At 34.7% G+C, this 26220-nt stretch overlaps 1 protein-coding gene across 8 annotated transcripts in view; it reads left to right on the plus strand.

Annotated features, from left to right (window-relative positions):
- Positions 1 to 26220, plus strand: part of NPAS3 (neuronal PAS domain protein 3) — a 610089-nt gene that overhangs the window by 298220 nt on the left and 285649 nt on the right. For all 8 annotated transcript variants that reach the window (XM_027726870.2, XM_039386541.1, XM_039386534.1 and 5 more), the window contains one exon: positions 6093 to 6175. In XM_027726870.2, coding sequence (XP_027582671.1) covers positions 6093 to 6175 — 83 coding nt within the window. The remainder of the gene's footprint in view (positions 1 to 6092; positions 6176 to 26220) is intronic.

The following is a 26220-nucleotide window of genomic DNA, read 5'->3' on the forward strand; positions in this document are numbered from 1 at the left end:
CATCAATAACGATATTAAATAGAACTGGGCCCAACACTGATCCCTGGGGGACACCACTAGTGACCGGCTGCCAACTGGATGCAACTGTCTCATTTTAATTATTTTTCTTCTCCTGCTGTTGATTTTAATTGAAACTATCTGTTCTTTACTTTCTGCATTGTCCTCTACATCGTGGAGACTATATGAAGTTACTCATTCCTTTTTCTATTTCTCAGCCAATGCTCCTGTATTTCATGGGAGAGGAATAAAATTAATGCAGGAGTATGGGCCCTTGTATTTTTTTCCCTGTGCTTCAATTTGAAGCAGTGGTGATTCTGTCTGCCACATCACTCCCTCAGGTGCTTCCATTCTTGGACTGGAGGCTTAGCCCTCTCCCTGAAGAATTTCATTGTCAGGGAGAAGAGTGGGGGTTGTCCCATGAAGAATTTTAATCACCCTGTCTGTAGCCCTTTTGAAGGAGGCACAATAGTTCCTATAGTAACTACTACAGTGTGGGAGAAAGGCCAGTGCTCCCACTCCCAGGACAGATGGAGAACTCTCTTTGCTTAGATGACTGGAAATTCTTGCATAGCAAAGACTTCATCCTTTACAGTGAATAGAAAAAAACCTCTGAAATAAAGTCTTAAGATGTACAAATAAGTGCTAATTAAGAAACAGTGCTAGTTACCAAGCAGAGAACGTAAAATATACTTATTTCATTCATGAGGTTTCTAATTTTAAGAAGTTCAGAAAAAAAAAAAAGACATTTAGGACCAAAGTAACCTTGTCTCCTCCTTCCACCCACTCTACCTCCACGCCCTAAAGAACAATCCTGTGGGAAGAAGCAGACCTATAAACCAGACGAAAATGATTGGGAAAGGAAAAGGAAGAGGCTCTTAAAATTCAGTTAACAAGTGATAAAATACTTTCTGCTTTTTGGACATTTTAATTTGATAGCTTTTAAGTTATTGAAATTTAAAAAGCTATTAAAAAGTTTAAAAGTATTAAACAACTTGATTTTGAAAAGCAGTTTTGCTAAAAATTCTTTTAATTCCTGGAGCTTTTGATAAAGCATTGTAGATGAAGTACTGGAAATAATAAAACACACCTATAGTTGTATTACATAGCATTTTTGTTAATTAACCAATACATTCTTGATAACTACTTGGTTTTTCCATGGAAAGTTTTGGGTTACTTTCTCAGTCCTGGATTCCCCAGTAATGCATACATGCTTGCTCTTTGCCAGTGGATGGCAAAGATGGACATCTGGAATAATAAGCATTCTTGTACACAAAAATATAGATTTGAAATGCTATTGTTAGCTTTGTAAGTTGATTATCATAGATTACATTATGCATCTTACACGTAGTCCTTCGTGACAAATTTGTTCTGATACTTTATTGCTGTGATACTTCGTTGGTAATGGCACAGCATTAATGATTCCCATAGCTTTACTAAACCAAGATAAAATACCTTTCCACATATGTTGCAGCTCTATCTGAGATTTATATCTTCTTCCCATCTGTGAAGGTCAATAAGAGATCTAAATTTTGGATCATGTGATGGCTTATGGTGAGGTAACTGGTGACATCATTTAATTTCTTTGGATACCCTTTCCAAATCGGAGGGCAACCTCTCTGCTTACATCATGCTACTTGTCTCTTATTTTCTCACTTTAGATCAAGATCTGAATATACATCTTGTATACCTTGTGTCCTCCACTTGTGTGTTGGGCAGAGGAGTTCACTCTTTCTGGAGATTTCTTTCAAAAGTTAGACTCAATCTTAAATGGGATAGAAAAGAACAATCAATAGAAAAAAAATACTCATCACAAGGTATAAAATGTGGAGTAATTTTTTTTCCAAAAGATTCTATGGACGCTAGCATGCAGAAATATTGGTCTTTCTTCTGGCATGTAATGTAATTATACTTTGTCCTTCACTGAGATTACATTGTCTGTTTTTCAGTTTAGCCCCTCAGTCAGTGTCTCTGTCTTTTAGAAAACACAACTTTCAAGCATTTCCAAATTACTCGTTATGTGTCATAGGAAAGCCCCAAGGTTTTAAGATGACATCTCACCTCTTCCTGTAAAACTACTTTGATTGCCACATTCACCTGCATTTTCTTCCATGAGCATTTGAAATTTTTCCTAGAAATAACAAAAGATACATTTTCATGTAGAATCTGCTTTACACCCAGACAAATGTAGTAGAAATTGTATTGTCATTGTTGTAGCAGGATGGCCCTATGTCCACCTCTGCTCCCAAGCATACAAAAAGTGGTGTTTAGAAAAATCAACAAATGAAATACAAAAAATAAGGATTTTGACGCTAATTGAGAAAAATCCTTTAGGAGTAAATAATGGTTAAGGGAAATCAATTAAAAAGTTTGATATAATTTTTAGAACTAGTTTTAAAATTGTTATTAAAGCAACATAATTTAAAACTCTTGGTTTGAATTTTCCCAAACTTTCCACAGAAACCAGTTCATGTTAAGGGGTGGCATACAAAGTTTCACAAAAGTATTTTAGGTGGAACTGATTACTGTGCTCATATTCTATGCTTTCACTCCTAGTGATCAAGGAATACTGCTTCTGTTTAATTACAATTCTGTCTTCACTAGACGAAAGTCACGGTGAATATGAGTCTTTGGTCTGTGCTCCCATACATTAGAACTGAGTTTAAGAGGAAATCCTCTCTCTTCAGGATGCATAGAAATCTTTGTTAGGCAGTCTATGTTTTTCTTTTTCCATAGTTTCCTACTCTTTGTAGCACAATTGCCAATGCTTTTGAGGTTGCATTAAGCATGTTTAGACTGCCCCAAGATACACTGAAAAGGATGTTGTTCTTCCTTCACCTCATACTTAGCCAAATGAGTCATTGAGGGAGGAAATTTAAAGAGGAATTAGCAAGCAGTTAGAATTTTTTCCTTGTTAATAACTTGTTATGGAACAATCATATACCAGGAACAGACATGTCAGCATGGATAGTTAAAGTCATAGTCCAATGCCATGGAAAGTAAAACAGTTTAGAAAACAGATTCCTCTGCTCCAGCACTACAAAGTGCAAGTGTGAAAACAATCTTCCTATCTTCTTGTCGTGATTACAGTCAATATTTAATACAAATATTGGTTTGTATTTAAACATTGTCAACTAAACGTAGGCTACATGTGACTGCATATGAAATATGACTGCTTGTGAAAAAGTCTATTCAAAGATGTTTGTTCACACTACTTAAATAGGAGAAGATTGGAAGAAGAATTTAACCTGGGTTTGGAACCTGTTTCCTTTATGACTCCTTTTGCAGTTTGGTACACATGCTTAACCTTCTCCACATCCTAGTTTCCCCTGCTTGCTGTTAATGGAAAGAAGAAATTTCTTTCATGAATTCACTATGTCATTTCTGTAGAGAGTCTGCATTTAAAAGGTAATCCACATTTTTAAAAAATATGTTCATCCAGATCTTTAGGTCTGTGAAGGTTTTATTTATCAATGTTGTGATATAAATCTTAAATCTCTTGCTTTCCAAGTTTTCTGTGATCAGCTGAGCTCTGGCTGCTGACGGTTCCATCCACAGGATGAGATGCAGATGAATGGATGTGGCTTTTGTGGTAGAAGCCAGTTCAGTATTTATAATTTATGATCTGAAATTTTAGAATAAAATAACATTGGTCCTGCTTTTTAATCCAACTGTTTCAGTCTATGTCTTCCTTTTGTCTATTGTCATACCAAAAATTCATTCAGTACAAATAAAGGTCTTTGTGCTGTGACTGAACTGTGAGATTGCCATGTTTCTGAAAGGTATCAATGTGATATGCATTTGTATACCCCAAATAGCATATTTTTTCTGCTGCAAATACGTATCGAGAAATCTTGAAAGCAAAAGTAAGTAAAATAATGAGGCAATGAATTCAGAAGATCAAATAATTTAAGTTTCCCTTGTTCTATATTTGTCTCAATATTCTTGTCTCATTCCTCAAAATGTGAAGAATGATAGTTATGGAAATGCATGAAGTAAAGTGCATATTTAACATCTATTTGGTTATCAAAAAAGAGTTGCAGCATGGCTACCAGAAACGTAATGGTTTTCTGTGCAACGTATTTATGCTCATTGTAAAATTAGGAACTGTCATTGAAACCCCACATCACCTGACTTAGTGCAAGACACATAAATCCAAGAGTTCTACTGCTGTAAAAATGTCAGTGAACTGAATGGCATGAAAGTACCACATGATATTCGTCTATGTGCATACCAGCCATTAGAATGCAGTCATTGATAGAGGATTTAATTGACAAATTTTAAAGCTAAGATCTGACTCTCTTTTGATTATGGGCAGGAAACAGAAAATTAATTAAAAGGTAAATTCCAAATAGTAATGTGTTCAGACAACGTGCAGAAAATATAACACAGTCTAGATGGAAGAATGAAAGGACCTAAAGGATTTCAGGGAGGTTTTGCAGGTTTTCAAGGTGGTTTGTTTTGGTTTTTTTTTTGCTTTTTGCAGTGTTCTTATGGAGACTACTATAAAGCAATGTCTAGCAGGCAAAAACTGTTAATTTCCTTTTGGTTTCTGATAGATTATAAATTAAATAACCATACAAAGCATTGTGCTGACTGACAGAAATTAATGGCAATGCTAAAAATCCTTACAGTGCTATATATTTTGTTTAGTTCTACAGCTAAAGCTAAAGTTTTTCTGAGAAATATCATCTTGAAGAAGACTTTTCTCCTAAGGTGTTAGTGTCTGTGTCCTTGAATATGAGAAAAGAGGAGGACTTAGAAAATACTGTCTCTACAGCAGGCACCATTTGTAATTATGAGCTATTGCCTTAATCTATTAGCTATGAAGCCACCTGTTTGCCCAGTATAAATAGCTTAGAATTTCCTGCAAGGAAATTACATGAAACATCAATAAGGAATGATATTACATTTTTAGGTCAATATGACTATCATTACTTGGCATTTATCTTTTCCTACTGATATCACATTTGGCAGCCAGTATCATAGAAGACTAAGAAATTGTTGCTCTGTATTTTGTTTTCATTGGTGTTAAATTAGCCTGTTCAGTAATGACAGTCATTCATTCTGCTTGTTTTAGTGGATCCTTGGTATTTCATTTTTCTTATCATACATTGTAAAGACAGCAATACGTAAAGACAGACTAGTGCTGTGATGGTTTCAGAGGTGTTAGACAATCAGGGTCTTTGGATGTATATGTTTTAAAAGGGTGCAGAATGAACTTTGCCTCTTCTCTCTGCTGCAGATATGCCTGGTTTTGTCACTAAGACAGGAAAGGAAAGTTCCTGCAGCCCTGTGCTGTCTTTTCTATGCTCTAACTTTCTCTGATCATGAGGCAAAGATAGCCTAGACTTAAGAAGAAACCTCATCTTGCAACAGATGCCTACTCTTGTTTATACTCAGATTTGATTGCTGGCTTTGTGTTCCTGGCATAGAGAGTTTAATGGAATATTAGTTTTGTGATCTCTCAGCCTTTTTTGTAGTCCCTGCTGTCTTTAAAGCATAACTGCCTATTGCTCACTTTGTACTTTTAAACTACATAATTTAAATGTAGAAGCTGAAGTGTCAGGTGTCTGTTTCAGCAAAAAACATGGATACCTGGGATAGTAAAATACTTCCCTATGCTAAGAACTTTGAATAGATGTGTTTACAAATGCTGGCTTTTTAATGTTGTGTTTATTTCATTTCAGTTTCAAATAAGATAAGTAACATGTTCTCATCTCTTCGTAAATCATGAGTAATATTTAGTTCTTGTCCCCACATTTCAAAACATTTACATTATAGGTAGCCTCTTTTTCAGTAGCATTTTTCATTAAATTCTGTGTGCTTTCGTCAAACCTACAGGGACTTGGAATATATTTGAACAAACGATTAATTTCCAGATTTTTTTTACATTTAAATATTTTTTTTAAAAAGTTATTTTTCCTTCAAATTTGAGTCTGAAATTAGATACTAATTTTATATGCTATGTAGAAGGCAAATTTGAAATTAACACTGATGTATAAAATGAAAAACATTTAAATAGTTAACGTCAGTGATCAGGATGCATGAGAAGTGAATGTACAGACCTTGCAACATAACTGTTTTTTATTCAGTTATAGGTGCCCAGCGCAGGAGAAGTCCCAGTGCCCTTGCCATTGAAGTATTTGAATCACATTTGGGAAGTCATATTTTACAGGTAAAAAAATGGCTTTTCCAAGAAAAATTGAAATAACTACCTAGTCATATTGCTGCCAATAATTTGAATAGTATTGTTATCAGCATTTATATTAATGAGATTTTTTTTATGCTCATATTTCTCCTATTTAGAAAGTCTGTGATTGGGAGAATGTTAATGAGAGGGAGGGCGTTATTTTAGGTGAATCACCATATTTTGTTGTTTAGAATTGTGCAGTTGGTGTTTGTTCGCAGAATGCCTTTATGTTTTGTCTGTATGTGTGTAAAAGGGAGTATTTTGTGTTGGTAATTTGATTTGTCTTACGTGTCATGTATCAATTTAGGGTTGGGGTTTTTTCCCCTGTTTTGTTTTACGAGCACTGCTTTTCTCCATGGTATTCCAGTTGTCACAATTATATATCACAAATTTGGAGCAAGCTGCAAAGAATAAAAAAAGAACAGCATCATGACTCTTAGGTCTCCTTAGCTATGAGATAAAAGCTAATCTGGTATTTATCAAACTATTTAATCTCATGGTACAAGTCATCATATTCCAAGAAGATTAAACTGAAAAACAGTGACCTGATGGAAACATCCTTGTGTATGCTTTGTTTTGCCAGGGTTAATACAGCCTTTATTAGTTTGCAGTAATCAAACGTGGAGTAGAAGCAGTTAAGAAGAAAATGTGATGTGTTTTTGCAGTAAGGCAAACCTCAGCCCTATGGAAATAAAAACCACAGTCTTTTCTAAGCGTGGCATTGAATAACTGCTCTTACTTAGCAATGTACACAGCTTCTCAATGCAAATATATTGCCTGGTGTATTATCTTTTGAGATGTACAAAAGAGGGAAATTAGGATATTATCATGAGAAATATTCCACTTAATTTGAAATGATTGAGAGCTATCTCTCTGCACTAACTCAGCTGTGGCATTCAGAAGCACTATGGATAATGTCAAATTTTTCACATCTTTATAAAGTAACTAAATGCAGAATAGAAACAAGGATAATTTTAGGAAAACATAAAAAATTAACTGGTAGAATTAATTTTTCTTTGGAACAAAAATAATGAACTAAGTGATTTGCTTAGTTGTGCACTCTTGGCAGAGGTCTAGGTCAAGTTTTTGATTCTGTAAGCAGCTACTTTTGTTGTAGTTACCGTGTCAGAGATCTGCTCCAGTATCTGCAGTACTCTGTTTGCACATTAGACTTAAACACTGTTATGCTGTCTCATACATGTAGTAAAAAAGAAGAAATAGCAGTTTTGTGATACTTCAGTTAATATGATTTGTCATTTTTTTGAGTGTGTAAACATATCATAGATCCTAAATGCATGTTTTTTACAATATTATTTATAACTCATAAAACATAATTGAGACTGATTAATATACACTCCTTAAGTATTAAGTATGACTCTTATGAATGACAATGAAAAAACCTAGGATGGCCACTTTGAAAACTACCAAATATTTGAGTTTTTCTTTTAATGGATACTAAAACAATCAGTGATTTTCATACTGTTAAAATTAGATCCCCCTTGTGTTTTTCATTTTTTGTACTTATTTGTGATAAATTAAGGTGTTTTCGGGATATAACTTTATCATATTACTACTAAAAAAACCCCCTGTATTGTACTTGTACCCATAAGTGAGGATTTTCAATCAAAATTATCATCAGCATTGTATTGAATATCTCTTGAAGTGTGGCCTTTTCATAGGAGGTAATGCTTTTATCAAATTAGTTCCATTAATCTCTCAATTGATAATAGGAAGTTCCACTTTGATATTTGCAAGAGATAGACTGTTGATGATGGATAAAGCACAAAAAGAATTAATAGTAGTGAATAGTTTTTTCTATTTTATATTTTGTCTTACTTTAGAAGAGTAATCGACCCTTGGGACAAAAACCTGGGTCATGCATTCAAATACACCACTTCTAAGCAGATCAGAATGAACTTCAAAGCATTGCCTTGTGGTCTTATAGGTAGAAAGATAATCACTAGAAGACAAAATTATTCTTAAAACAACAATCAGACCGATTCTGTCATGGAATACAGTTCTAATATGTTCTCATTTAGTCTGCTACTCCTAGAAATTATTTTCAAATAACTATCATGATAAGTATTGTTTGCAAGAAAAGTAAACAACCTTGATTACACCTTGGGAATTTTGATTTCAAAGTCTGCTATCTGAAGAAGTTGAATTAATAGTTTGTGTAATCCCTTTTGCTATTAATATTTTGAAGACTGGGTTAAGTGTAAGCTCAGAAATTAAGGAGCCTCTCTAATCCTTTTAATATTTTGATACTTCAAAATTTATTGACAGACAAACGAGAAGCTTAATATAGTATATCTTTAAAAAATGGATATAGTTTATTTATAGTGATCTTGCAAAAACAGAAATGCAGGTGCATATTGTGATATTTTTACATCTTGAGTCTACAAGTAGCTAGTATCAGCTAGTCATGTCTATGTATACATTATATACGTTAGTCATATCTATATTATTAAATCCATATACTTACATATAATATTTATCATTGAATGAAGAATGCTTTAACTGATGACAATTTTTTTTTAATATTAAGGAATCCTTAACTGATGATTGATACAACTACTAAAGGTATTCTCCCCTGTACAGTTAAGAAGTGGAGAAACTAGAAAATTAAAAATCTGCCTGTCAGAAGAAAAATAAAAGTAAAAAAGTTATTGATTTTGATCTGAGATCACATTTGTGCCCGGTGATCATACAATTAGTTCTGTTTCATTGATAGTAGACTTTATCAACTCCAAAAAAATCTACACACTTATACTTTTGCATAGATCCAGAGATGGAAAATTGAGTAAAAACCCTGATACGAGGAAATTTAAAACTCCTAAAAGACTTCACGTGCGTAAGGCTGCATGCACCTTTGCATTTGTCTTTTGTACAAATCTAGTTACACGCAGAGGCTTATACTTTGCTTCCATATGAAATGCAACACTTATGCACACTCTCATTAGGTGGGTGGTGAGTCACTGGAACAGGTTGCCCAGAGAAGTTTTGGATGCTGCATCCCTGGGAATGTTCAAGGCCAGGTTAAATGGGGCTTTGATCAGCCTGGTCTAGCGGAAGGTTTCCTGCCCATGCCAGTGTTGTTGGAACTAGATCATCTTTAAGGTCCCTTCTAACCCAAACCATTTTAAGATTTTATGCTATGTCAAAAAATCTCCAAGCCACATCTGATTGCTGTATATCATGCTGAAGAGATTCTCATGCTAGGTTTGAAACCAAAGACACTACCCACTCTGTGCTTGTGGAAAAAAAGACATCACAAAACATGATTGCCTAGACTATATTATGTTAGATACTTCATGTCAGTGCAATATCTTTTAAATGTTTTCCAAGTAAAATCACCTGAATTATTGGTTAATAGCAATATGTTAATTGATTTTTGACAAGATTTTTGATTTGCCAAATTATGTGCTTTGCTTTTGTTATCTTCTACATTCTTTTTCTTCTGAAAAGAGGTGTTATAATGTGAATAGACATTTCCAGTTTTACATCTATATATAAAAATAGATAGATAGATATAGATATAGATATCTGTTAATCAAATAAATCCAGTAAAAAAATTACTTCTGGTACCTACTATTAAAAATTTGGCTGAAACTGGTTTTAAAAATTAGCAAGATTTTCATCATTTTTTTCAGGGCCCTTGAATTTTTTGTGTAACTTCATTGCTATTGAGAAGGTGTGGAAAAGGGTCAGTAACCCCATATTCTTCATATAATGAGGAATAATCAGGAAATGTAGAACTAAATATAGAGAAAAGGGAAAGTTAGTGAATATATTTGCATATGCAAATTAGCTTAATTGATACTGCTTGCCTCTACAGGGATTTTTCATTACAAACTGGAGTGCTACATTGTTCAGCTCATATTGAGTAATTTAGTAACTAATGAGACCAGTTTGCACTAATTTGCATATGATAAATGAGCTTAATTGCAGTAAATAACTTGGAGGCATAATTACTTAATTTTCCTGTGTTGCATGGCTTTTAAGTTCACGTATGAACAACTCAAGATAATTTTGCATATTTAAATTAGTTGCTTTTAAAATTCTTGAACAAAAAAGAACACACCTTACAATTTGAACTGTAATACAATTAAAAGTAAAATGTACAGTATTTTGAAATAAAATCTAATATTTTTAAAAATATATGTTTCTTCCTTTAAAAATAGCAGTGCCTTCTAAAAGACTTAATATTTAGAATCAATCACTATGGAATAGTTTTAAAGTCAGGCTCGGATAGAAAGATAGTATTAGTAATAATAATAGGAGTGTGTATATGAAGTGTAGTGAGCAGTACACATTTTGTATTTCTACATACAAAAGAGTGATAACTTTCATAATTGCATTCTTTGCTTCAGTAGCACCTACTCAACTGTTAAGAAACTGTAACACTTTCATATAGCATTACATTACCATACACAGTAACTTAGACACTAGTTGTCTTAAATTGTTTATACTGTCCTACTTCTGCCTCATTTTGTGTAAAGAAATCCTTAAATTGGAGAGATACTAAGTGTCAGTGAAACAATATTTTTTTTGTAAGCTTATTCAGTCATGAGCAGTGGCATGAATAAACCTTGCAATGTAGATTTGCATTATGAGTTTCAAAAAACACAAACAAGCAAAACAAATAAACAAACAAACTAAAACCAAATCCAAAATCAACCTAAATGGAAGATCTTAGCTAATTTCTTCCATGTCCCCTAAGTTATTGCACATCAGATAATTCTCATAGATTTGATAGACTTGAACTACAGAACTAGACAGAGAAAAAAAGTGAACCACCAATCTCATTCAGTCCCATAGCAAGATCTGTAATGCATCTGTGATTTACAAGTGGATGACAATTACCGAATTCTCCATCTGCTCCATAAAGCTGCCCACCTACCTTCCCAGAGGCTTTTCATAAGGCTTGTTGAATGTTATCTTGGAAATTTTATGAGACTTGCATTTCCCTTTTACTTTATTTAGTACCTTTATCTCCCATTAAGAAAGTATTTTGTGGAGAACAAAGGTCTTTGTAATTGCAGTATCAGATTCAATGAGAGAAAAAAATCAGGTTTCTATTAAGATCAAAGGAAAGACAACCTCAGTGAAAACTGTCTGACCCTCTAAGTTGTATTCTTCATTAAGTCAAGAGTCACAAGGTACAAACCACTTAGATTGAGTGAAGTGGTTCACAATACAGAGAGGATACCCATAGTGGATGTCCAGTTGTGTCCAAGATGACCCAACAAAGTCATCTGTAATATTCACAAGGCCTATAAGCCCTTGTTTTACTTTCTAGAAGATTCTGTATCACCACAGACTTAATCACATAATGTCAACCTAGAATGGGAGCTTTGAACTACTTGGGAGCTACACATAGCTCAGATGCTGCAATTTGGCTTTACTCTGTGCAGTAGTCCCAAGCTTTCCATGTGTGAAAGGCAGCATTATATTTTGTAAACACATTTCACATCCCTTTCGCTCCACTGGAAGCCTTCGTTTGTGGATGGAACCTCGTGGAGATTTAGTTGCCTCCTTACCTCCATCCTATAGAGAAGCCACAGGTTATTAGACCCATTGATGTTACTTTAACTTTTCTGTATTTAAAGTCAACAAACAAACAAACCCTGTGGATGCAAGAAGCCTGGTGAATTGCTAGTATTGTGAACAATTGAACAATGTCCCTCGTCCTAACAGTTTTCTATTCTTTTTTTAATTACTTTTATTAATATATACAACACTGTAATAATTAGACTAACGTGAAACTGTAAAATATATCCTGTATGTCAACTTAGTATCCTACTGTTCTTCAGAGAGGGGCCTTCATTAATTGTGAGGTAAATGTGCAGGATGAATGCGACATCTGTGTTTTCTAGTGAATAGTTCCAGATGCTGCCAGTATCATATAGAGTAGCTTAGACTGTACCAGAGCATGTCAGATAAGCTTAAGTTTCTCAGGAAAGAGGAAAATTAATAACAGTCTCTTCACTCCAAATGAGCACTCTAAGTTACCTGTTTGCAGGTAGCTAGTACCCCGTCCACTTGCACCCCTAAACTAACATAACTCTGTGTCTACAATTGTGTTCAAGGAGATAATCCCATTCTACTCTTTGATATGAGTAATAGCTGCAAATAACAGTTTGCATCATATGAGTGATATTCTCAGAAGTACTCATGGTCACATGAGTGATCAACTGAATGCTAACAAAGATTGTTAATATCTCAGTAGTTATGAAACAAAAGGCCTTTCCACATCTTCAACCAGAAAAATTGGAAGTTATAATTGGGAAAAATGTTTTCACATTCTCCTTAAATTAATGCAGTTTCATCATCCAGTTTATAAATTAGTGTTATCAGATACAGAAGGTGTAGAAACACATACCAAATTTGAAGGAAACTTTCATATTGGACTTTTTTCTCTGTTGTCCAAATTACTCTTGTCCTCCATTTCTCTTATTATTTTTGTACAAGTGTTGACACATTCTGTAGAACAATCTATCAAGCTTTGCATAGACAAAAAGCAAAAAGAATTCATTATACAGTTTCACTACAGTATTTAGTCATGTTTGGAAGACGTTGCTATTTACCTATAGTAACTAGATTAGAATATAATAGGGCAATGACACTATTCATTTTTTCAAAATACATCTTTCTGGAGACCATGTGGGTAAAGTTCTCCATACATTGTAAATATGCATGTTAAGCAGGTAACAAGTGCAGATTGAGGACAATCTGTGAAAATGTTTTTTAAGGTAAATTAGAGATCAGTGAACAGAGCAAGTTATTTACATTTCTGTAGTAATGAACGATTGTGGATGAAGGTACAAGAGTTGTACACAATTAACAGAACTGTAGTGAAAACAAGTACAAAACACTTTTCCCTGTAAACATACTGTTAGTTAGGTATTAAAGTCAACAAAACAGTAAAAATGAATATAATTGAACAAGATATATAGTTCTAAAATTTGTCTTTCCCCACAAATGTTGCGTAAAATTTTGTAGTGTTTTAATTAGATATATGTAGGAATAAAACAAGTGCAAGTTGGCATTAAGTTTAGAGTCTGACCAGGCTTAAGCTGAGTGGAAATCTCATTTCTTCCAATATTTGAATTATTATAGGTAGTCCCATCTGACAAGAAAATTTAAGAAGCGGGAAAAGAGAAGGAAAGTCTTGGAGTGCTATAAAATATTAGGGAGAAGATTTATCTTCTCATTTGCTATTTTCAGTCATTCTGAGTATTACATAATGAGGTTATCTCTGTATAACACTAGTCAACACAGAAATAATGACACAAGACTAAAGGTGACGAAGCAGCAGATGGTAGTACTGATGGAGGATTTTTCCAGGCTGAAAAAGATGTTAGGAGAAAAGACTTCTACTGGCTTGGAGATTTGTGAAGGGCAATTGCTAATGATGGTGTCAGTGGTACACTTTCTGAGAACGAAGAAGACTGTTCAGCTTCTTGTCTGCATTGGGTTAAAGGGGTAGACTACTAACTGACATCTGTTAGCATGTGTAAAAGGCAGACAAATAGAAGAAAATGTGAAAAGTGACAAAACTTAGGACATGTTGAAGAACATGGATCTGTGCTGTCTGAAAGTAAAGATTTTGGGGATCAGATAGAGGTTAAGTTATGCATTAGTAGACAAACTGTAAGTGAAGAGATGAATTAAGAAGGAAGTTGCTACAGATCAAACCATGCAGCAAAATGATCCTAAACTTTCTCTTAGAGATGAAGAGCCATGCATAATGCAACGAGACAGAATGAGTACATAACAAGTCAGAACTGAAGGTTTGGAGGTCATATAAAACCTCTATGAGGGAATGATTTCTATAAGGCACACATCTAGTCTACTATGTATACTTAAATTTTGAATCTGAACCTTTTCATGGTCATGTACAGACTATTTTTATGAGTTTTCTTCCTGACATTAAGCAGCATCCAGAGAGTTTGGGTACAAAACCAAAGGGACACCAATTGCTTTCAACAAAATGCAGTCCAGAAATTAAACACAAGAAGGGAGAAAAAGAGGCATTTATTAAATCTACATGTCTATCCAAAATCAAAAGCATTTAGTATGCAACCATCTTTTCTCTAGAAAAGCTGACAACTATATAAAGTTCAAATTAGTTGTTCAGAAATAGTGATGTAACAGTAATGAACGGGATGCTGTAATGCTGTAGTATAAACTGAACAGTGATGGATTTATGGTGTAAGAGATAGTATATACACAGAGGAAATTACAGCTTTCTAAAAGAGATGCAATTCTAAGTGGACAGGACCAAAGAAAATAATCTGGATTATTTTAAGAACAATAAATTAGGAACAAAATAAAAAGTAAGATAAATTAAAAACAATCAGTATGATTGTTATATTGAGAAAAAGATAGACACACAATCAATTGGAAATAGTAATTTGTGATGACATGGAATATCCAGTTATTAACAGCTCAAACACGGCATCTCAAACACAATTTGAAGGCAGGAAATCAGTGTAAATGCCGATACGTTGTGAAAAGAGCCATAGGACTGTGGAAACAAAAGATTAATATCTTGCTTTTCAGTGTGCTTTCCAGGGACAAGGCCTCTCCATAGCAGCTTTTCCTTTATGATTTGAGGATAGATGCTATTTTATCATTCAGCAGCTAGTATATAACCTACATAGGAATCTGATCAAGCTTGATCAGCAGTCGCTCTTCAAGTATTTTGTAGATTGATAGTCTTCTCAGATGATCATCTTCTTGTAATAAAAGGATAAACTCTTACATTTTATGTTAATTTATTTAGAACTTTAGAAATCTAATTTTGCATTTTATACTAGTGTAAGTGATTCAGAGTAGTGATAAGTATTTGAAGCTGAAAGTAGGCAGAAAAAACTTTCTCATAGAAATCTTGTTGTTGTGGGTCTCTGTTCGCTGCTGGGTGCTCTTTTACACTTTAGGCATGTGTAAATGCCACGGAAATGATACGCCTCTGGTGTTGCACCGGTTTAAATTATAACAGAGGTTAACTGGATACATTGCACAATTCTAAAAAGGGCTAGGAACAAAGCCTAGATCAGAATCTGAAAAGGTTAAAGGAGTTGTGCAGACAGCACTGTTACAAGAGACATCTCAGGTCCATTAGCTCTAACACAGAGTAAGAGAATTTCCTGGGTTCAGGAGACTCAAAAGGTGCTAATTTACATACTCCAATTTGTCCCAGTCACAGTAAATGCATCAGATTTGACTCCATAAGGGCAGGACTTTCGATCTGGAGTTATGGCAAAGATACACTATCTGAGCAGTTGCTGCCCAAGGGGTTATATACTAAAAGGAGACTGGGGGAGGTGTGGGAAATAGCAAATTGTTTTGTAATTGGAGCTTGGAACAGTAGGCTTAAACCTACATTTTATATGGCAACTATACATAAAAGCGTGCAGTTTCATTTAATAAAGAAATATTTGATCTGAGCAGGACACAGCATACAGTACTGTGTCATTTAATTCCTGAGAAAGTATTTGAAGAAAATGACATATCTCAGCACTGTTTGTTGACTGTTTTGTTGTCACCTGCTGAGTGTTGTCATTTCCATAGCCACTGGGCTGTATTGAATCAGACAGAGGGAATAGGTCATTAAAAGAAATGGAGGAGTTTCTGCAGCCTATAGAAGCTGAAGAAGGATTTTTTTCTTCAGATACATCAACAAAACTCTATTGGAGTCTGCATTCAACTATGATTTGGGGTTTTGTCCTATTTTTCTCTGAAGTAAGGTGGCTTGAAAAGTGCAGACAGTAAAAACTAATGTGTGGGTTCACCAGAAATAATTATACCTTCTATGGTGTTTGCAAAGATATAGGTGAGGACAGTAAGTGTCCTGGTTTCAGAATGCCTTGTTTCGTTTTTTTTTTCAATCACAGCATTCATCAGACAAGGAAAAGAGTGTTGATTTTATATAAATAAATAAAAATGGGGAAAATTATATTTCATTGACATGCTGGGCAAGTTAACTGATATTTTTCTTCACTTTCATGAAAACATTGATGATAGTTTCAAAGATTACTATATTCCTCATTTCAGGCTTTATGAAAACAAAAAGCACTAGAAATAGGCTTTAGACATCCTTTGTACTCCTCTGCAATAGATGTGAAGGCCAGCACTATGTGCCCTCTTTTTCCCTGGGAGCTGACAAAGGGTAATGTTGGAGTCTGCATACAGAAACCCCTTAAATGGAGCATGGACAGCTGAGATTCATATGAAAGCTGTTTTGTTTAAGGCTGATTATAACCAGGATATTTCATCATATCAGGTATCTGCTAGTCACTTTTTCTTTTTTTTTTTTTCCCAACTGTGAGGTCTAAATAAATAAAAAATTAAATATTGACATGGAAGCTGTGTATTCAACCTTCCCCACGGCTATAGAAGCTGAAGCCCCAGACATGGTTCTGTTTTTCCTGGATTTTACTTGGAAAGTGCAAGCACCTTTACAGACTTATAAGTACATAACGTTTAAATGAATACAAATATTGTTGAAATAAATGAGTTAGCCTTGTAGAGCATGCTCTCTATTCTGAAGTATATTATCTCAAAAGTTGATTAAAAGTGGTTGTTTCTATTAGTTGCTGCTAAAATGTCACTGTATTAGAATTTCTACCTGTACAGAAAATTAAAAAGGGACTATGGAAACAAATGATAACATTTCCACAAGTGAAGTAGTTCTGTGTAATTACATGGCATCACATTTGGGGACACGCACACACACACATTTAATAAGGTCACATAAGATGCAAATTCGTGCTGACTTCTGTTCATTAATTATGCACAGCACTTAGCCAATGAATTGTTTTCTTCTTTTACGTTTTTTCCATTTTAATGAGATTGCTATTTAGATATATATCATTTTACATTACTGTAAGACTATACCTCTTTGATTGTGCCTCGTATTCAGGTTTGATTTAATGCATTGTAGATTCTTTTTTACATATTATAGCTAGTGATTTAAAGTTTGTGCCATTGGCTTGCTTTGCACTTAGTATTTGTTATTCTGTTCACTAGTATCTTCTGCTCATGATAAAGATTTTATTCTTTACGATTTCATTCTTGGGGTTTTTTTTTAGCACAGAGATGGTGGATTATTTGCCTTTAATGCACACTTTAAGGAGAAAGAAAATCTGTGATGGGTGTGTGTCTGTGTCTAGAGTTCAGAAGTTGTCCTAATATTTCAACAGAGGCCTACAGTAGAGAACAGTCATCATTATGGAGGACACCTTCTTTGCTATAGCAGCTGCCTCCTAGCCCACTGATAAAGCCACTTAGCTTTTTGCTCTTCAAAAAACATTAGGCTTTGAAGGGAGGCACTGTGGGACTGGTCAGCTTTCTTCAGCCTATCAGCAAATACTTCTTAGTTTACTGTATGAAAAACAGTATTAGCTTTATTGAAAATTGATGAAAAAAAGCCAGAGTTTGAACGAAGGCCTAATATGTAACAAACATGTAGTAGAGACTCTCAGATTTCCTCTCAACAGTCTCAAAGGTCACTTAGAGGTATGCTATAAACTGAAAATCTGGACTCAGTGTTTCAGTATTCAAAGCAACCAAAATTTTACAAAATAATGTATTTCTATTGTGGTTTAGAATTTCAGTGTTTATTTTATAAAATATATGATCAACAGACAATAAGAGGAAGCAGAAATAAAAGTAACTGTTAACTCTGAGAACAAAAAGCTTGGGACTATAAAAAGTGTCATTTTGAAAGACTGTCCTGCTTAATGTGGTGTCTTTTTTTTTTGTTCTCTCTCAAATAATTTTTGCATTTACATGTCTGAAACAGTAATGATCAAGGCAGTGTTTTTCATCCTTTACAAATTACGTAGTCAAACAAAATCAAAGACAGAATGTAATCCTCCCTTTGAAGAAAAAGCACTAGATATTCTGCACATAAATAATATTTATCAGAATGTATATTAGAAGGTAGGAAACAGTTCAATTTTTCAACAATATAATATTGTATTAGTCTATCAAAACAAGAAAAAATACTTGGTTTTTTCTATTATAAACCCAAGCTTAATGTCTTGAAAGTGAAAATCATGGTTTTGTGTCTAGGTATTCACTTTTATGTCTTGTAACTAGCACACAAAAATTAATTATTTTAGTTAGACACCTAGTTGTAGGGTCCTAAAGCTGTGCCTGTGAAAGATCAAACCTGTATGTCAGCTGGCCAGCAGAAGGTACTACACCTTCCTGTAGAAAGGTCTGCTCTTATCATTGGCATTGCATTGAGGGCATTGTAGGGATATTTATTTGTGTCGACTGTAGGTCTCTACACATCTGCATTTTAGGATGCGGTAGTCCACATAAGGTTGGGCACATGTGGGAGAGGAATGGGGTTGCTTCCTGTCTAGTCCTTGCACATTTCATCATCATGGTTGGGCTTCGTGAACGAAGATTTGGGAAGGCTCTATCCACATTTGTTGCAGGCACGCTGGTGGCTTATGAGGCCAATACGTGACAGACAAATCCGATTGCAAAAGGCACAGCAGAAAGACTCCTTAGATGGTGTATTCTGCAATACACGGTTCTTTCTGCATTGCCTTTTCTCCTCAAGAGTGATCCTGCGTGCGTTCTCAAAGGAGACAGCTGCGTTATAGATGGTGTGTCTCCAGGCCTCCCGATTGGAGGCCAGAGTAGACCAGTTATGGTGATCAATATGGCCAAGGCTGTTTCAGGGAGTCCTTGTATCTTTTCTTCGGGGCTCCTCTCATGCGGTAGCCAGTGGCAAGTTCACCATAAAGCAAGATCTTAGGGAGGTGGTGGTCCTTCATCCTGGAGACATGCACATTTAGGCTACTGACTTTGAACTGCCCCCCACACTTCCAGTGTTTGCCAAGACTAATTAGCAGCACTTGGCATTCATTCTACAAAAGTTTCCCCAACTCCCAAATAGATTATTCCTGATGAGGGTATGAATTATCTACATGTAGGAGGCTTGGCAGGAAGTGACTGTAGCTGCTATTTCTCTTTTTAGGAGCATGTAAGCCCTTAAGCCTTGCTCTAGAATAACATTCAGTGACCTCCCTCATGGAGAGGCTGTGGTTTCGGTAGACTCCAAATTTAAATAGAAAGTGGTCTTTCCCATTTCTTAACTAAGGAAACGGTTAACATTTCTTAATTTATTGGTATCATCAAGCTTTGTTTCCAAGTACTAAGGTCAATACCTTTCATTTTCAAGTCAAGAGATAAAATCTCATACTTTTACAGAGCAACTAAGGAAGACCAGTAGCAACAGCAGAACACAGTATTTTACTTAAAGAGCGTTTTATTTTCTTTAGTGTCAAGAATGTGCCTGCCAAGGGTGACATATGCAAATATCTAAGGAGGTGTGAATAATATATTGGAAAATTTTTGCTTTTTTGGTTTTTTTACCTTTAAGGAGCATTTCAATGATGTGTGTTTTCCTCTTTATAAAAATGTCTTTGTGGTGTCATCCAAATCTTATACTCACAATTCCTGGCAATATATCTAGCAGTAAAAAATTGTTTAGGATTAAAACATAATGGATGGTATCAGCATAACTTCCCAACCACTAGACAGGAAATGAACATTTCCACATTCTACAGATTCACTACACCTGCAAGATTTCATCATCTGTGCCTAAATCACCAGAACAGTAGATATACTGGAATTAGTTGTGAAAAATGTGAAAGCATTAAGGGATGCATACTATGCTTGGATAGTACTCCTTGATAGAGAGGAACCACTCACTAATCCACAAACATGACTAGAGGGCAGCAGCAGGCTGACCTGCAGCCCACAGATGACCGAGTTTATCAGCAAAGCCATGATATCAGCAAATTTACCAGCAAATGACATGATACAGGCATCCTACCCAGACTTGGGCATATGGGTCCTGCATCTGTCAGTGTTACACCAGCAGTTGGCTCCCAACCTGGAGCAGATTCTGTATTCCCAATGAATTAGAGATCCCAGCCAGCGCAGTGGATAAGCCAAGTCTTCTGAAACAGCGCTGTTATATTTGAAAGGCCAATCTAGGTCAGAAGTAGTCCTGTGAGATTGTATGAGGGTTCTTCCCATTCACGGCAAGATTGTGATGCATAAGGCTTTTTCTAGTTGTACAAGCTTGTGAAAAGCAGCAGCACAGTGAGAAAATGAGAGCATTTATAAATGCCAAAAGAAAAAAATACTTCTGAAAATCTGAAAGGACTGGAATTTACAAGTGTTTTTTTCTCATGTGGAGAAGAAACTTTGTTAATATTTACCTGTTCATTTTCCTGGGAGAATTGGTGTGGGTTCCTCAGTCAGCCTTGATCTCCAGAAACACTGAAATAACTTCTCTTTAATAAAGAAGTTGTCTTCTTATGCTGTCCCAGTTTCATAAACTCTGTGAAGGCTAAATCCATTCATGCCACACTGAACAATCTCAAAGAGTGAGAGAATCCTGTGACAGAAATAAGGGCTTCTGCCTCCCCTCTCCCTAGGTATTTTCTCTTTCAGGAAAGTTCTTTATCCAATACTAACTTTCACTGGTTTAAGCTAGTGGGAGGGTTGTCTTTCAAAGAGTTTGAAATAGAAGTATCCATTAAGAATGAACACTTGACAGCAAGAAGCATCAAGGGCACTCTAGGACTGAGAAATTTAGCGCATTGGCTTCCTTTATAGGATGAAGGTGTAAAAAAACTTGGAAACGTAAGATTAAGCATTCTTCTTTAATTACCTGTAATCTACTTCAGAAGTATCTGTATACCTCAGTGGAGCATTCATTTTTTTGCCTGACTTAGATCTTTAAACTAAATTCACTGCAAGCATTATGTTGTCAAAACGCCAGAGTTGATTTTACCCTTGGATAGATTTCATCACAAAAAGAGAGGTGTGAACTGTGAACAGAGACACATGCTGTTTTTTTCAGCTCTCCTGCACAGCTTTGCTTGTATATTTTTATTTTGAAAACTTCTGGTCAAGCCTTTCTAATATAGAATACATATGGCATATAAGGATTATTGGGAGCTGATGATCTAGTCTAGAGTGCTGTAGAATTCTCCTCTCTTCTGAAAAGATAGTAGAACTGGAAGGATTACTGACAGTACAGTATGTACTTCATAGTTTTTTAAATAAAAAGTGATAGTCCTTTAAAATAAATAGGCAATAATTATTAATTCAATAAGCTAATACTATGAAAATTTTAGCAATTTTGAACTAATATGCTTAATATGCTTCTACCTTGGGGATTTCATTACGTTTTAGCAATTATGTACTTTTATTTTACAGTGCTGTTAATAAAAAAAAAATACTTCTCTTAAAGGTGTGACTTTATAAAGCGTGTTTCTCATTTTAACCAGTGCCAATACTGATTAACAGAAGAGAAGTTTTGGGTTTGTTTTAAAAGGGAAATGTTTCAAAATAAAAAAAAAAATCAGGAATATAAGAAGGTGCAATTCCCTTTTTTATTGTGTTAACCTAATAAGACACCATTCAGATATGTCTTTATAAACCTCTCTTGAGGTAAAAATACACATAATTAAAAAAAAGAAACAAAATAGTCCTCTGCTGAGTTCGCTTTTTCTGTACAACAATAGACTTTCTTTGTATTTAGTTTAGTTTGTCACTAATAAATGTAGTATTCAGAATATTAGTTATTTCAATGTCCTGCTGTGATTTTTGACATTCAATTTTAGAGATATTGTGGGGGTCTTATTTCTTATAAAACATTTTATGCATTACATAAGAAATAAGTGCTTAATATTAGGGAAAAAAAGGTAAATAAAACCATGGAGGTAACTCCCCAGAAAAATCTCTCATTGGAAAGTATTGACAGTGTTATTTTGCTGGTTGTGCCTTTCATTAAACTGTATTCATTCCTGATTTTTCTTACTACAGGAAAATTGTATCTTTTCTAGCAGAAACACTTCATTTAACTATATGATATCTGGGGCATGCAGAAGGCTAACTAGAAACAGAAGGCATTTCAGAGCTATGAAGTAAAGCTTTTGTTGTGAGTTACCTGTTAGAGGAAGTTTTCTCTCTTTCATGACTATAGAAAAAGCACAGAAATGAATCCTAATGGTCCAGAACTAGATTTTGTGAGTGTTCCCCACATATTAGCACATCAATAGAGCTCAAATTAACATGAATTTTATGAGAATAATTTAAGGGGGGGGGGAATATTTTTTCCTGATTAATGTAACAGCCAATTTATTTCTATTTAGTGATTATTCAAGTCTTCTGTGTTTTATTCATAATAATTAATCTGTATATTCTACAGACACCCCAAGGAAAGGCAGACATGAATGCCTGTGTGCTTCACTCTGTTCTGTTAGGTTGAAGATTCAGATGTGAAACTTCTTCATTGTCACTCTTCAAAATAAGAATATTAACAAGAAAAAAGTAGTGAACAATAATACAGTCTGAATTAATAGGATATTGAAAGAAGTGGCAGGAATACAGAAGTTTCTATTTGGGAATCCTGTCCACAGGGGAAAAAAAAAAGATACAGATGTGGAATTCAGCAAGCATTGAAGATGGCTACATAAAGATACAAGCATTTCTTTATGACCAAAATTGTTGGTTTGTGTTCCGTGTGACTTCCTCGCTACAAAAGATCCTGAAGTGGAATAACAAGTAAGCCATGTGGCAATGTTCTGTTTTCACTCTGATGTTCTGATTTTTCCCTAAATACTGTGTACTGTGAAATATTGCTGCAAAGCTAAACCTTTAGGTCATATGTGATAAATTTTTAGCTGATCATCTAAGTCAAATTCCTCCATGAACTTTATGCTGCAGACCCACAGTATGTAGTTAATGGTATTTTATGTATTCAGTCCAAATAAAAGATGAGAACACCTAGCACAGTAAATTAATGTAGTGTGGAAAACACTGAACACAGAGATTTTCTACAAGTAGCTGTTGTTTTTACAATACAGTATAAAGACCAAGATCTTGTAGTGAACAGACTATCAGAATGAAGTCCGCTGAGAAATAAGCCCAGATGCATTTCTTCTTGAAATAAGAAAAGAACCATAATGATTGTAAAACCCATAATGACAGTTTAATAGATTTTATTTAAGTTATTCACATAAATATAACTGAAATTTTACTCTGAAAGAAAGAACACTTTTTCAGTTGCATAAGAGAGCAAGATGGAGGAAATTCAGAGCATATTTTGAGGTAAACCTTTTTAGGATGTGGAACTCACTGAATGTATGAAAATGCATTTCAATGCTAGGCTTAATTTCTATAAGTGCTACATTTTTTTCAAAAAGCAAAAGTTCTGAAATATAAAAAAATTGAATCCCTCAACACAACCTTTGAGTGGTTTTCAAGCTTTGTTATGTTAGAAAAGTATAAACTAGCAAAGGTCCTAAGACCTTTTCCCTCTGAAATTTATGACACTTTCTAAGTGGAAGTTTACTTCTCTGACTTTTAATACTTTGTTAAGAAGCAGGAAATGTCATCCACTGTGTGGACCTCAAAAATGCAAGTAATTTAGTCCTGTGGCTCCTCTCACCCTTTTTAGAACTGCATAATCCAGTGACTTCAGTGGATACTCCTGATTTATAGCACTATTAATGAATCAGATCTGAAAACTTTGCATTCATGAGAGCTCATACTGTCTGTCTGGCCAATGAATTAGGATAAACTTGTTTGGAATTGTGTTCTGTGCTTCAGTTTAATGCTACACCTAAGTTCATGGTTAGCTTAAAAGGTGCTTAAATGATTTTCTTAATAGGTGCCTGCAAGCAGAAACATAAAAGATTATGATAAGAATAATTAAAGAAATAGTATCCAGACTGAATTCCATAAGCTGCAGAGGTAAAATGACTGAATTTGTCCTGGTGTTGCAAAGGCTTTTGCAGAACCTCCTAACAGCTTTAATTATACATAGAAAGATTTCCTCCTTCAAATGAAGTACCTCCTTTAAAAACAGGTACTCCTTTGACTTCAGGTCATGTGACAATCTTATCTTATGTAACCATTGAGCCATTTGAGATAGGACATTTTCTAATTACATTTACTAAACACTTCTGGACTGATTTGACTTGAAAAATACCTGCCCGTTGTTATCACCAGGTTTTGTTTTGTTTTATAATTAATGAAGAAGCAATATCAGTATCTAGTGAAACTGTCACACAATTTTCTGATACCATTTTCCTTATACTGCTTTTTTCAGATTGCTTTGCAAATCTAGAAAATAGCTTTAGCAAAGAAAATTTCCTTGACAGTGGACTTATTTTGGGGTGGTTGGGGTTTTCTTGATTTAATAATTTTTTCTAGCTTCTGTAGTTTGAAACCTGGAATATTGCAACTTGTGGGGTGCTGGAATGCTGGTACCATTGAAAAAGATCATTTAAATTTGGTTACAGTCGTTTTCAGAGATCTTTAGCTGGTCACATATTTCGTGGGTCACCAACGTATAAAAAGCCTGAAATAAATTCTTAAGTCAGTAATCACTTGTTTTAATGTCCTCTACTGGAGTGTAGCCTTTTCTTTTACAAGATAACTATGAAAAGAATGAAATCCAAAGTGCATGTAATGTAGCTTTTCCCCAGGAAATAATTCATCTACTGAAAGTACCAGGACTGCTAGTATCAAGGGGAGAAGGAATATAATTAATTCATTGAGAACAACTGTGTCTATATTGCCTAGACTGTCAGGTCAAGATCTCTTATAAGAACTTTTCATTAATACTTATTTACTTCTAGTGAAGATTCAGGACTAAGTTCTGGGACCACATACTGCCATCCTTCTTCAGAATTGTCTCCTAATCAAAAGTGACTTGTGTCCTTTTTAAAATAGTTTCTCAACAAAATTTCTTGAAATAATGATTCGCTATAAATATTGCCAGCTTCCTCTCTGAGAAAGACACCTAACTGAAACTCCCTATTTGTGTTGACACTATGAAACTTCTATAGTTCCATTGGTTTGTTGCCATGGCATTCTTCTTTGTGTCACTGCCTGCAACCAAGCTATGATGCATTGATGGATTATTTTAATTCAGACTGTCCATGGTGTAAATGATTGCTTTAGAAAAAGAGGGAATACTATTAAATACAACTTTAGAGAACCATTATCCACGAAAGATTTTTAATTTTTTAAATTTATATTAGGATTTTAAAAAATAGTACATTTTACAAGAGGAAATGAGACGTGTTTCTATCATCCTCGAGATATTTATCCATAGGATTTAATATAATGTAAAAAGATATTATGATAAAGTGAATGTAAACTTTAAACCTCTTCTACAATGCTAGTAGTGGGAAAAGTAGTTCCTATGCATAAGAAAGTGTAAGTCTCAATAAAGTATAGTATTAAACTTGAAAAATAAAACACAAGATTGGCAAAAGTTACCGGGTGAAATACATAGACCAAAGTTCTTCATATTTGAAAGAATCACTTCTTGTTTTTTAACAAGTGGTTACCAAGTTAGTGAGTGTACCATTTTTAGCAGTAGTTGCTGAAGGTGTCTTATATAGGAACACCTCTTGTTACAATAATTTCTGTGCAGTTATTGGTTGTATCTGCCTTCTCTGGAAACTCAGATCTTGCCATGACCCAGAATTGCAAACGTAAATCTAAATTACATTCATCTCTCTCCCACTGAAATATACAGCTACAGTAAAGTTCTCTAGATCTGGACTGAGAGATAATTAACCTTTTCACTCAAACTAAAGAAAAAAAAATTAAAGTTGAACTGTATTTTTTATTTAGGTTGGCAGTGCCCTCACACCAGTCAGATTTAGACTGACTTCTATTGATATAAATGCATTATGTTCTATCAGACATCCATTCGAGGTGAATTTAGGGTATAATAGTCATCTCTGAGAGCTGATGAGAACAAATACTGACCAGGCATTTCAGAGGTTCAAAACCTGAATTTGTGAAACTTAAACTGAAAGGTTCAGTTCTAGGAGCTGTAAGCCATTACTGCAATCTTACTGTGTCTGTTGTCTGGTTACCAGGTGAGAAAACAAGCTATACTGTTACCTATTGAGAAGAAATTCTGAGCGAGTTTTTAGAAACAGTTCCACAATATTGTG

Source organism: Pipra filicauda, unplaced genomic scaffold (assembly GCF_003945595.2).
Source record: "Pipra filicauda isolate LSUMZ 115617 unplaced genomic scaffold, ASM394559v2 scaffold11_size5308982_pilon, whole genome shotgun sequence".
In the NCBI taxonomy this organism is placed as follows: Eukaryota; Metazoa; Chordata; class Aves; order Passeriformes; family Pipridae; genus Pipra; species Pipra filicauda.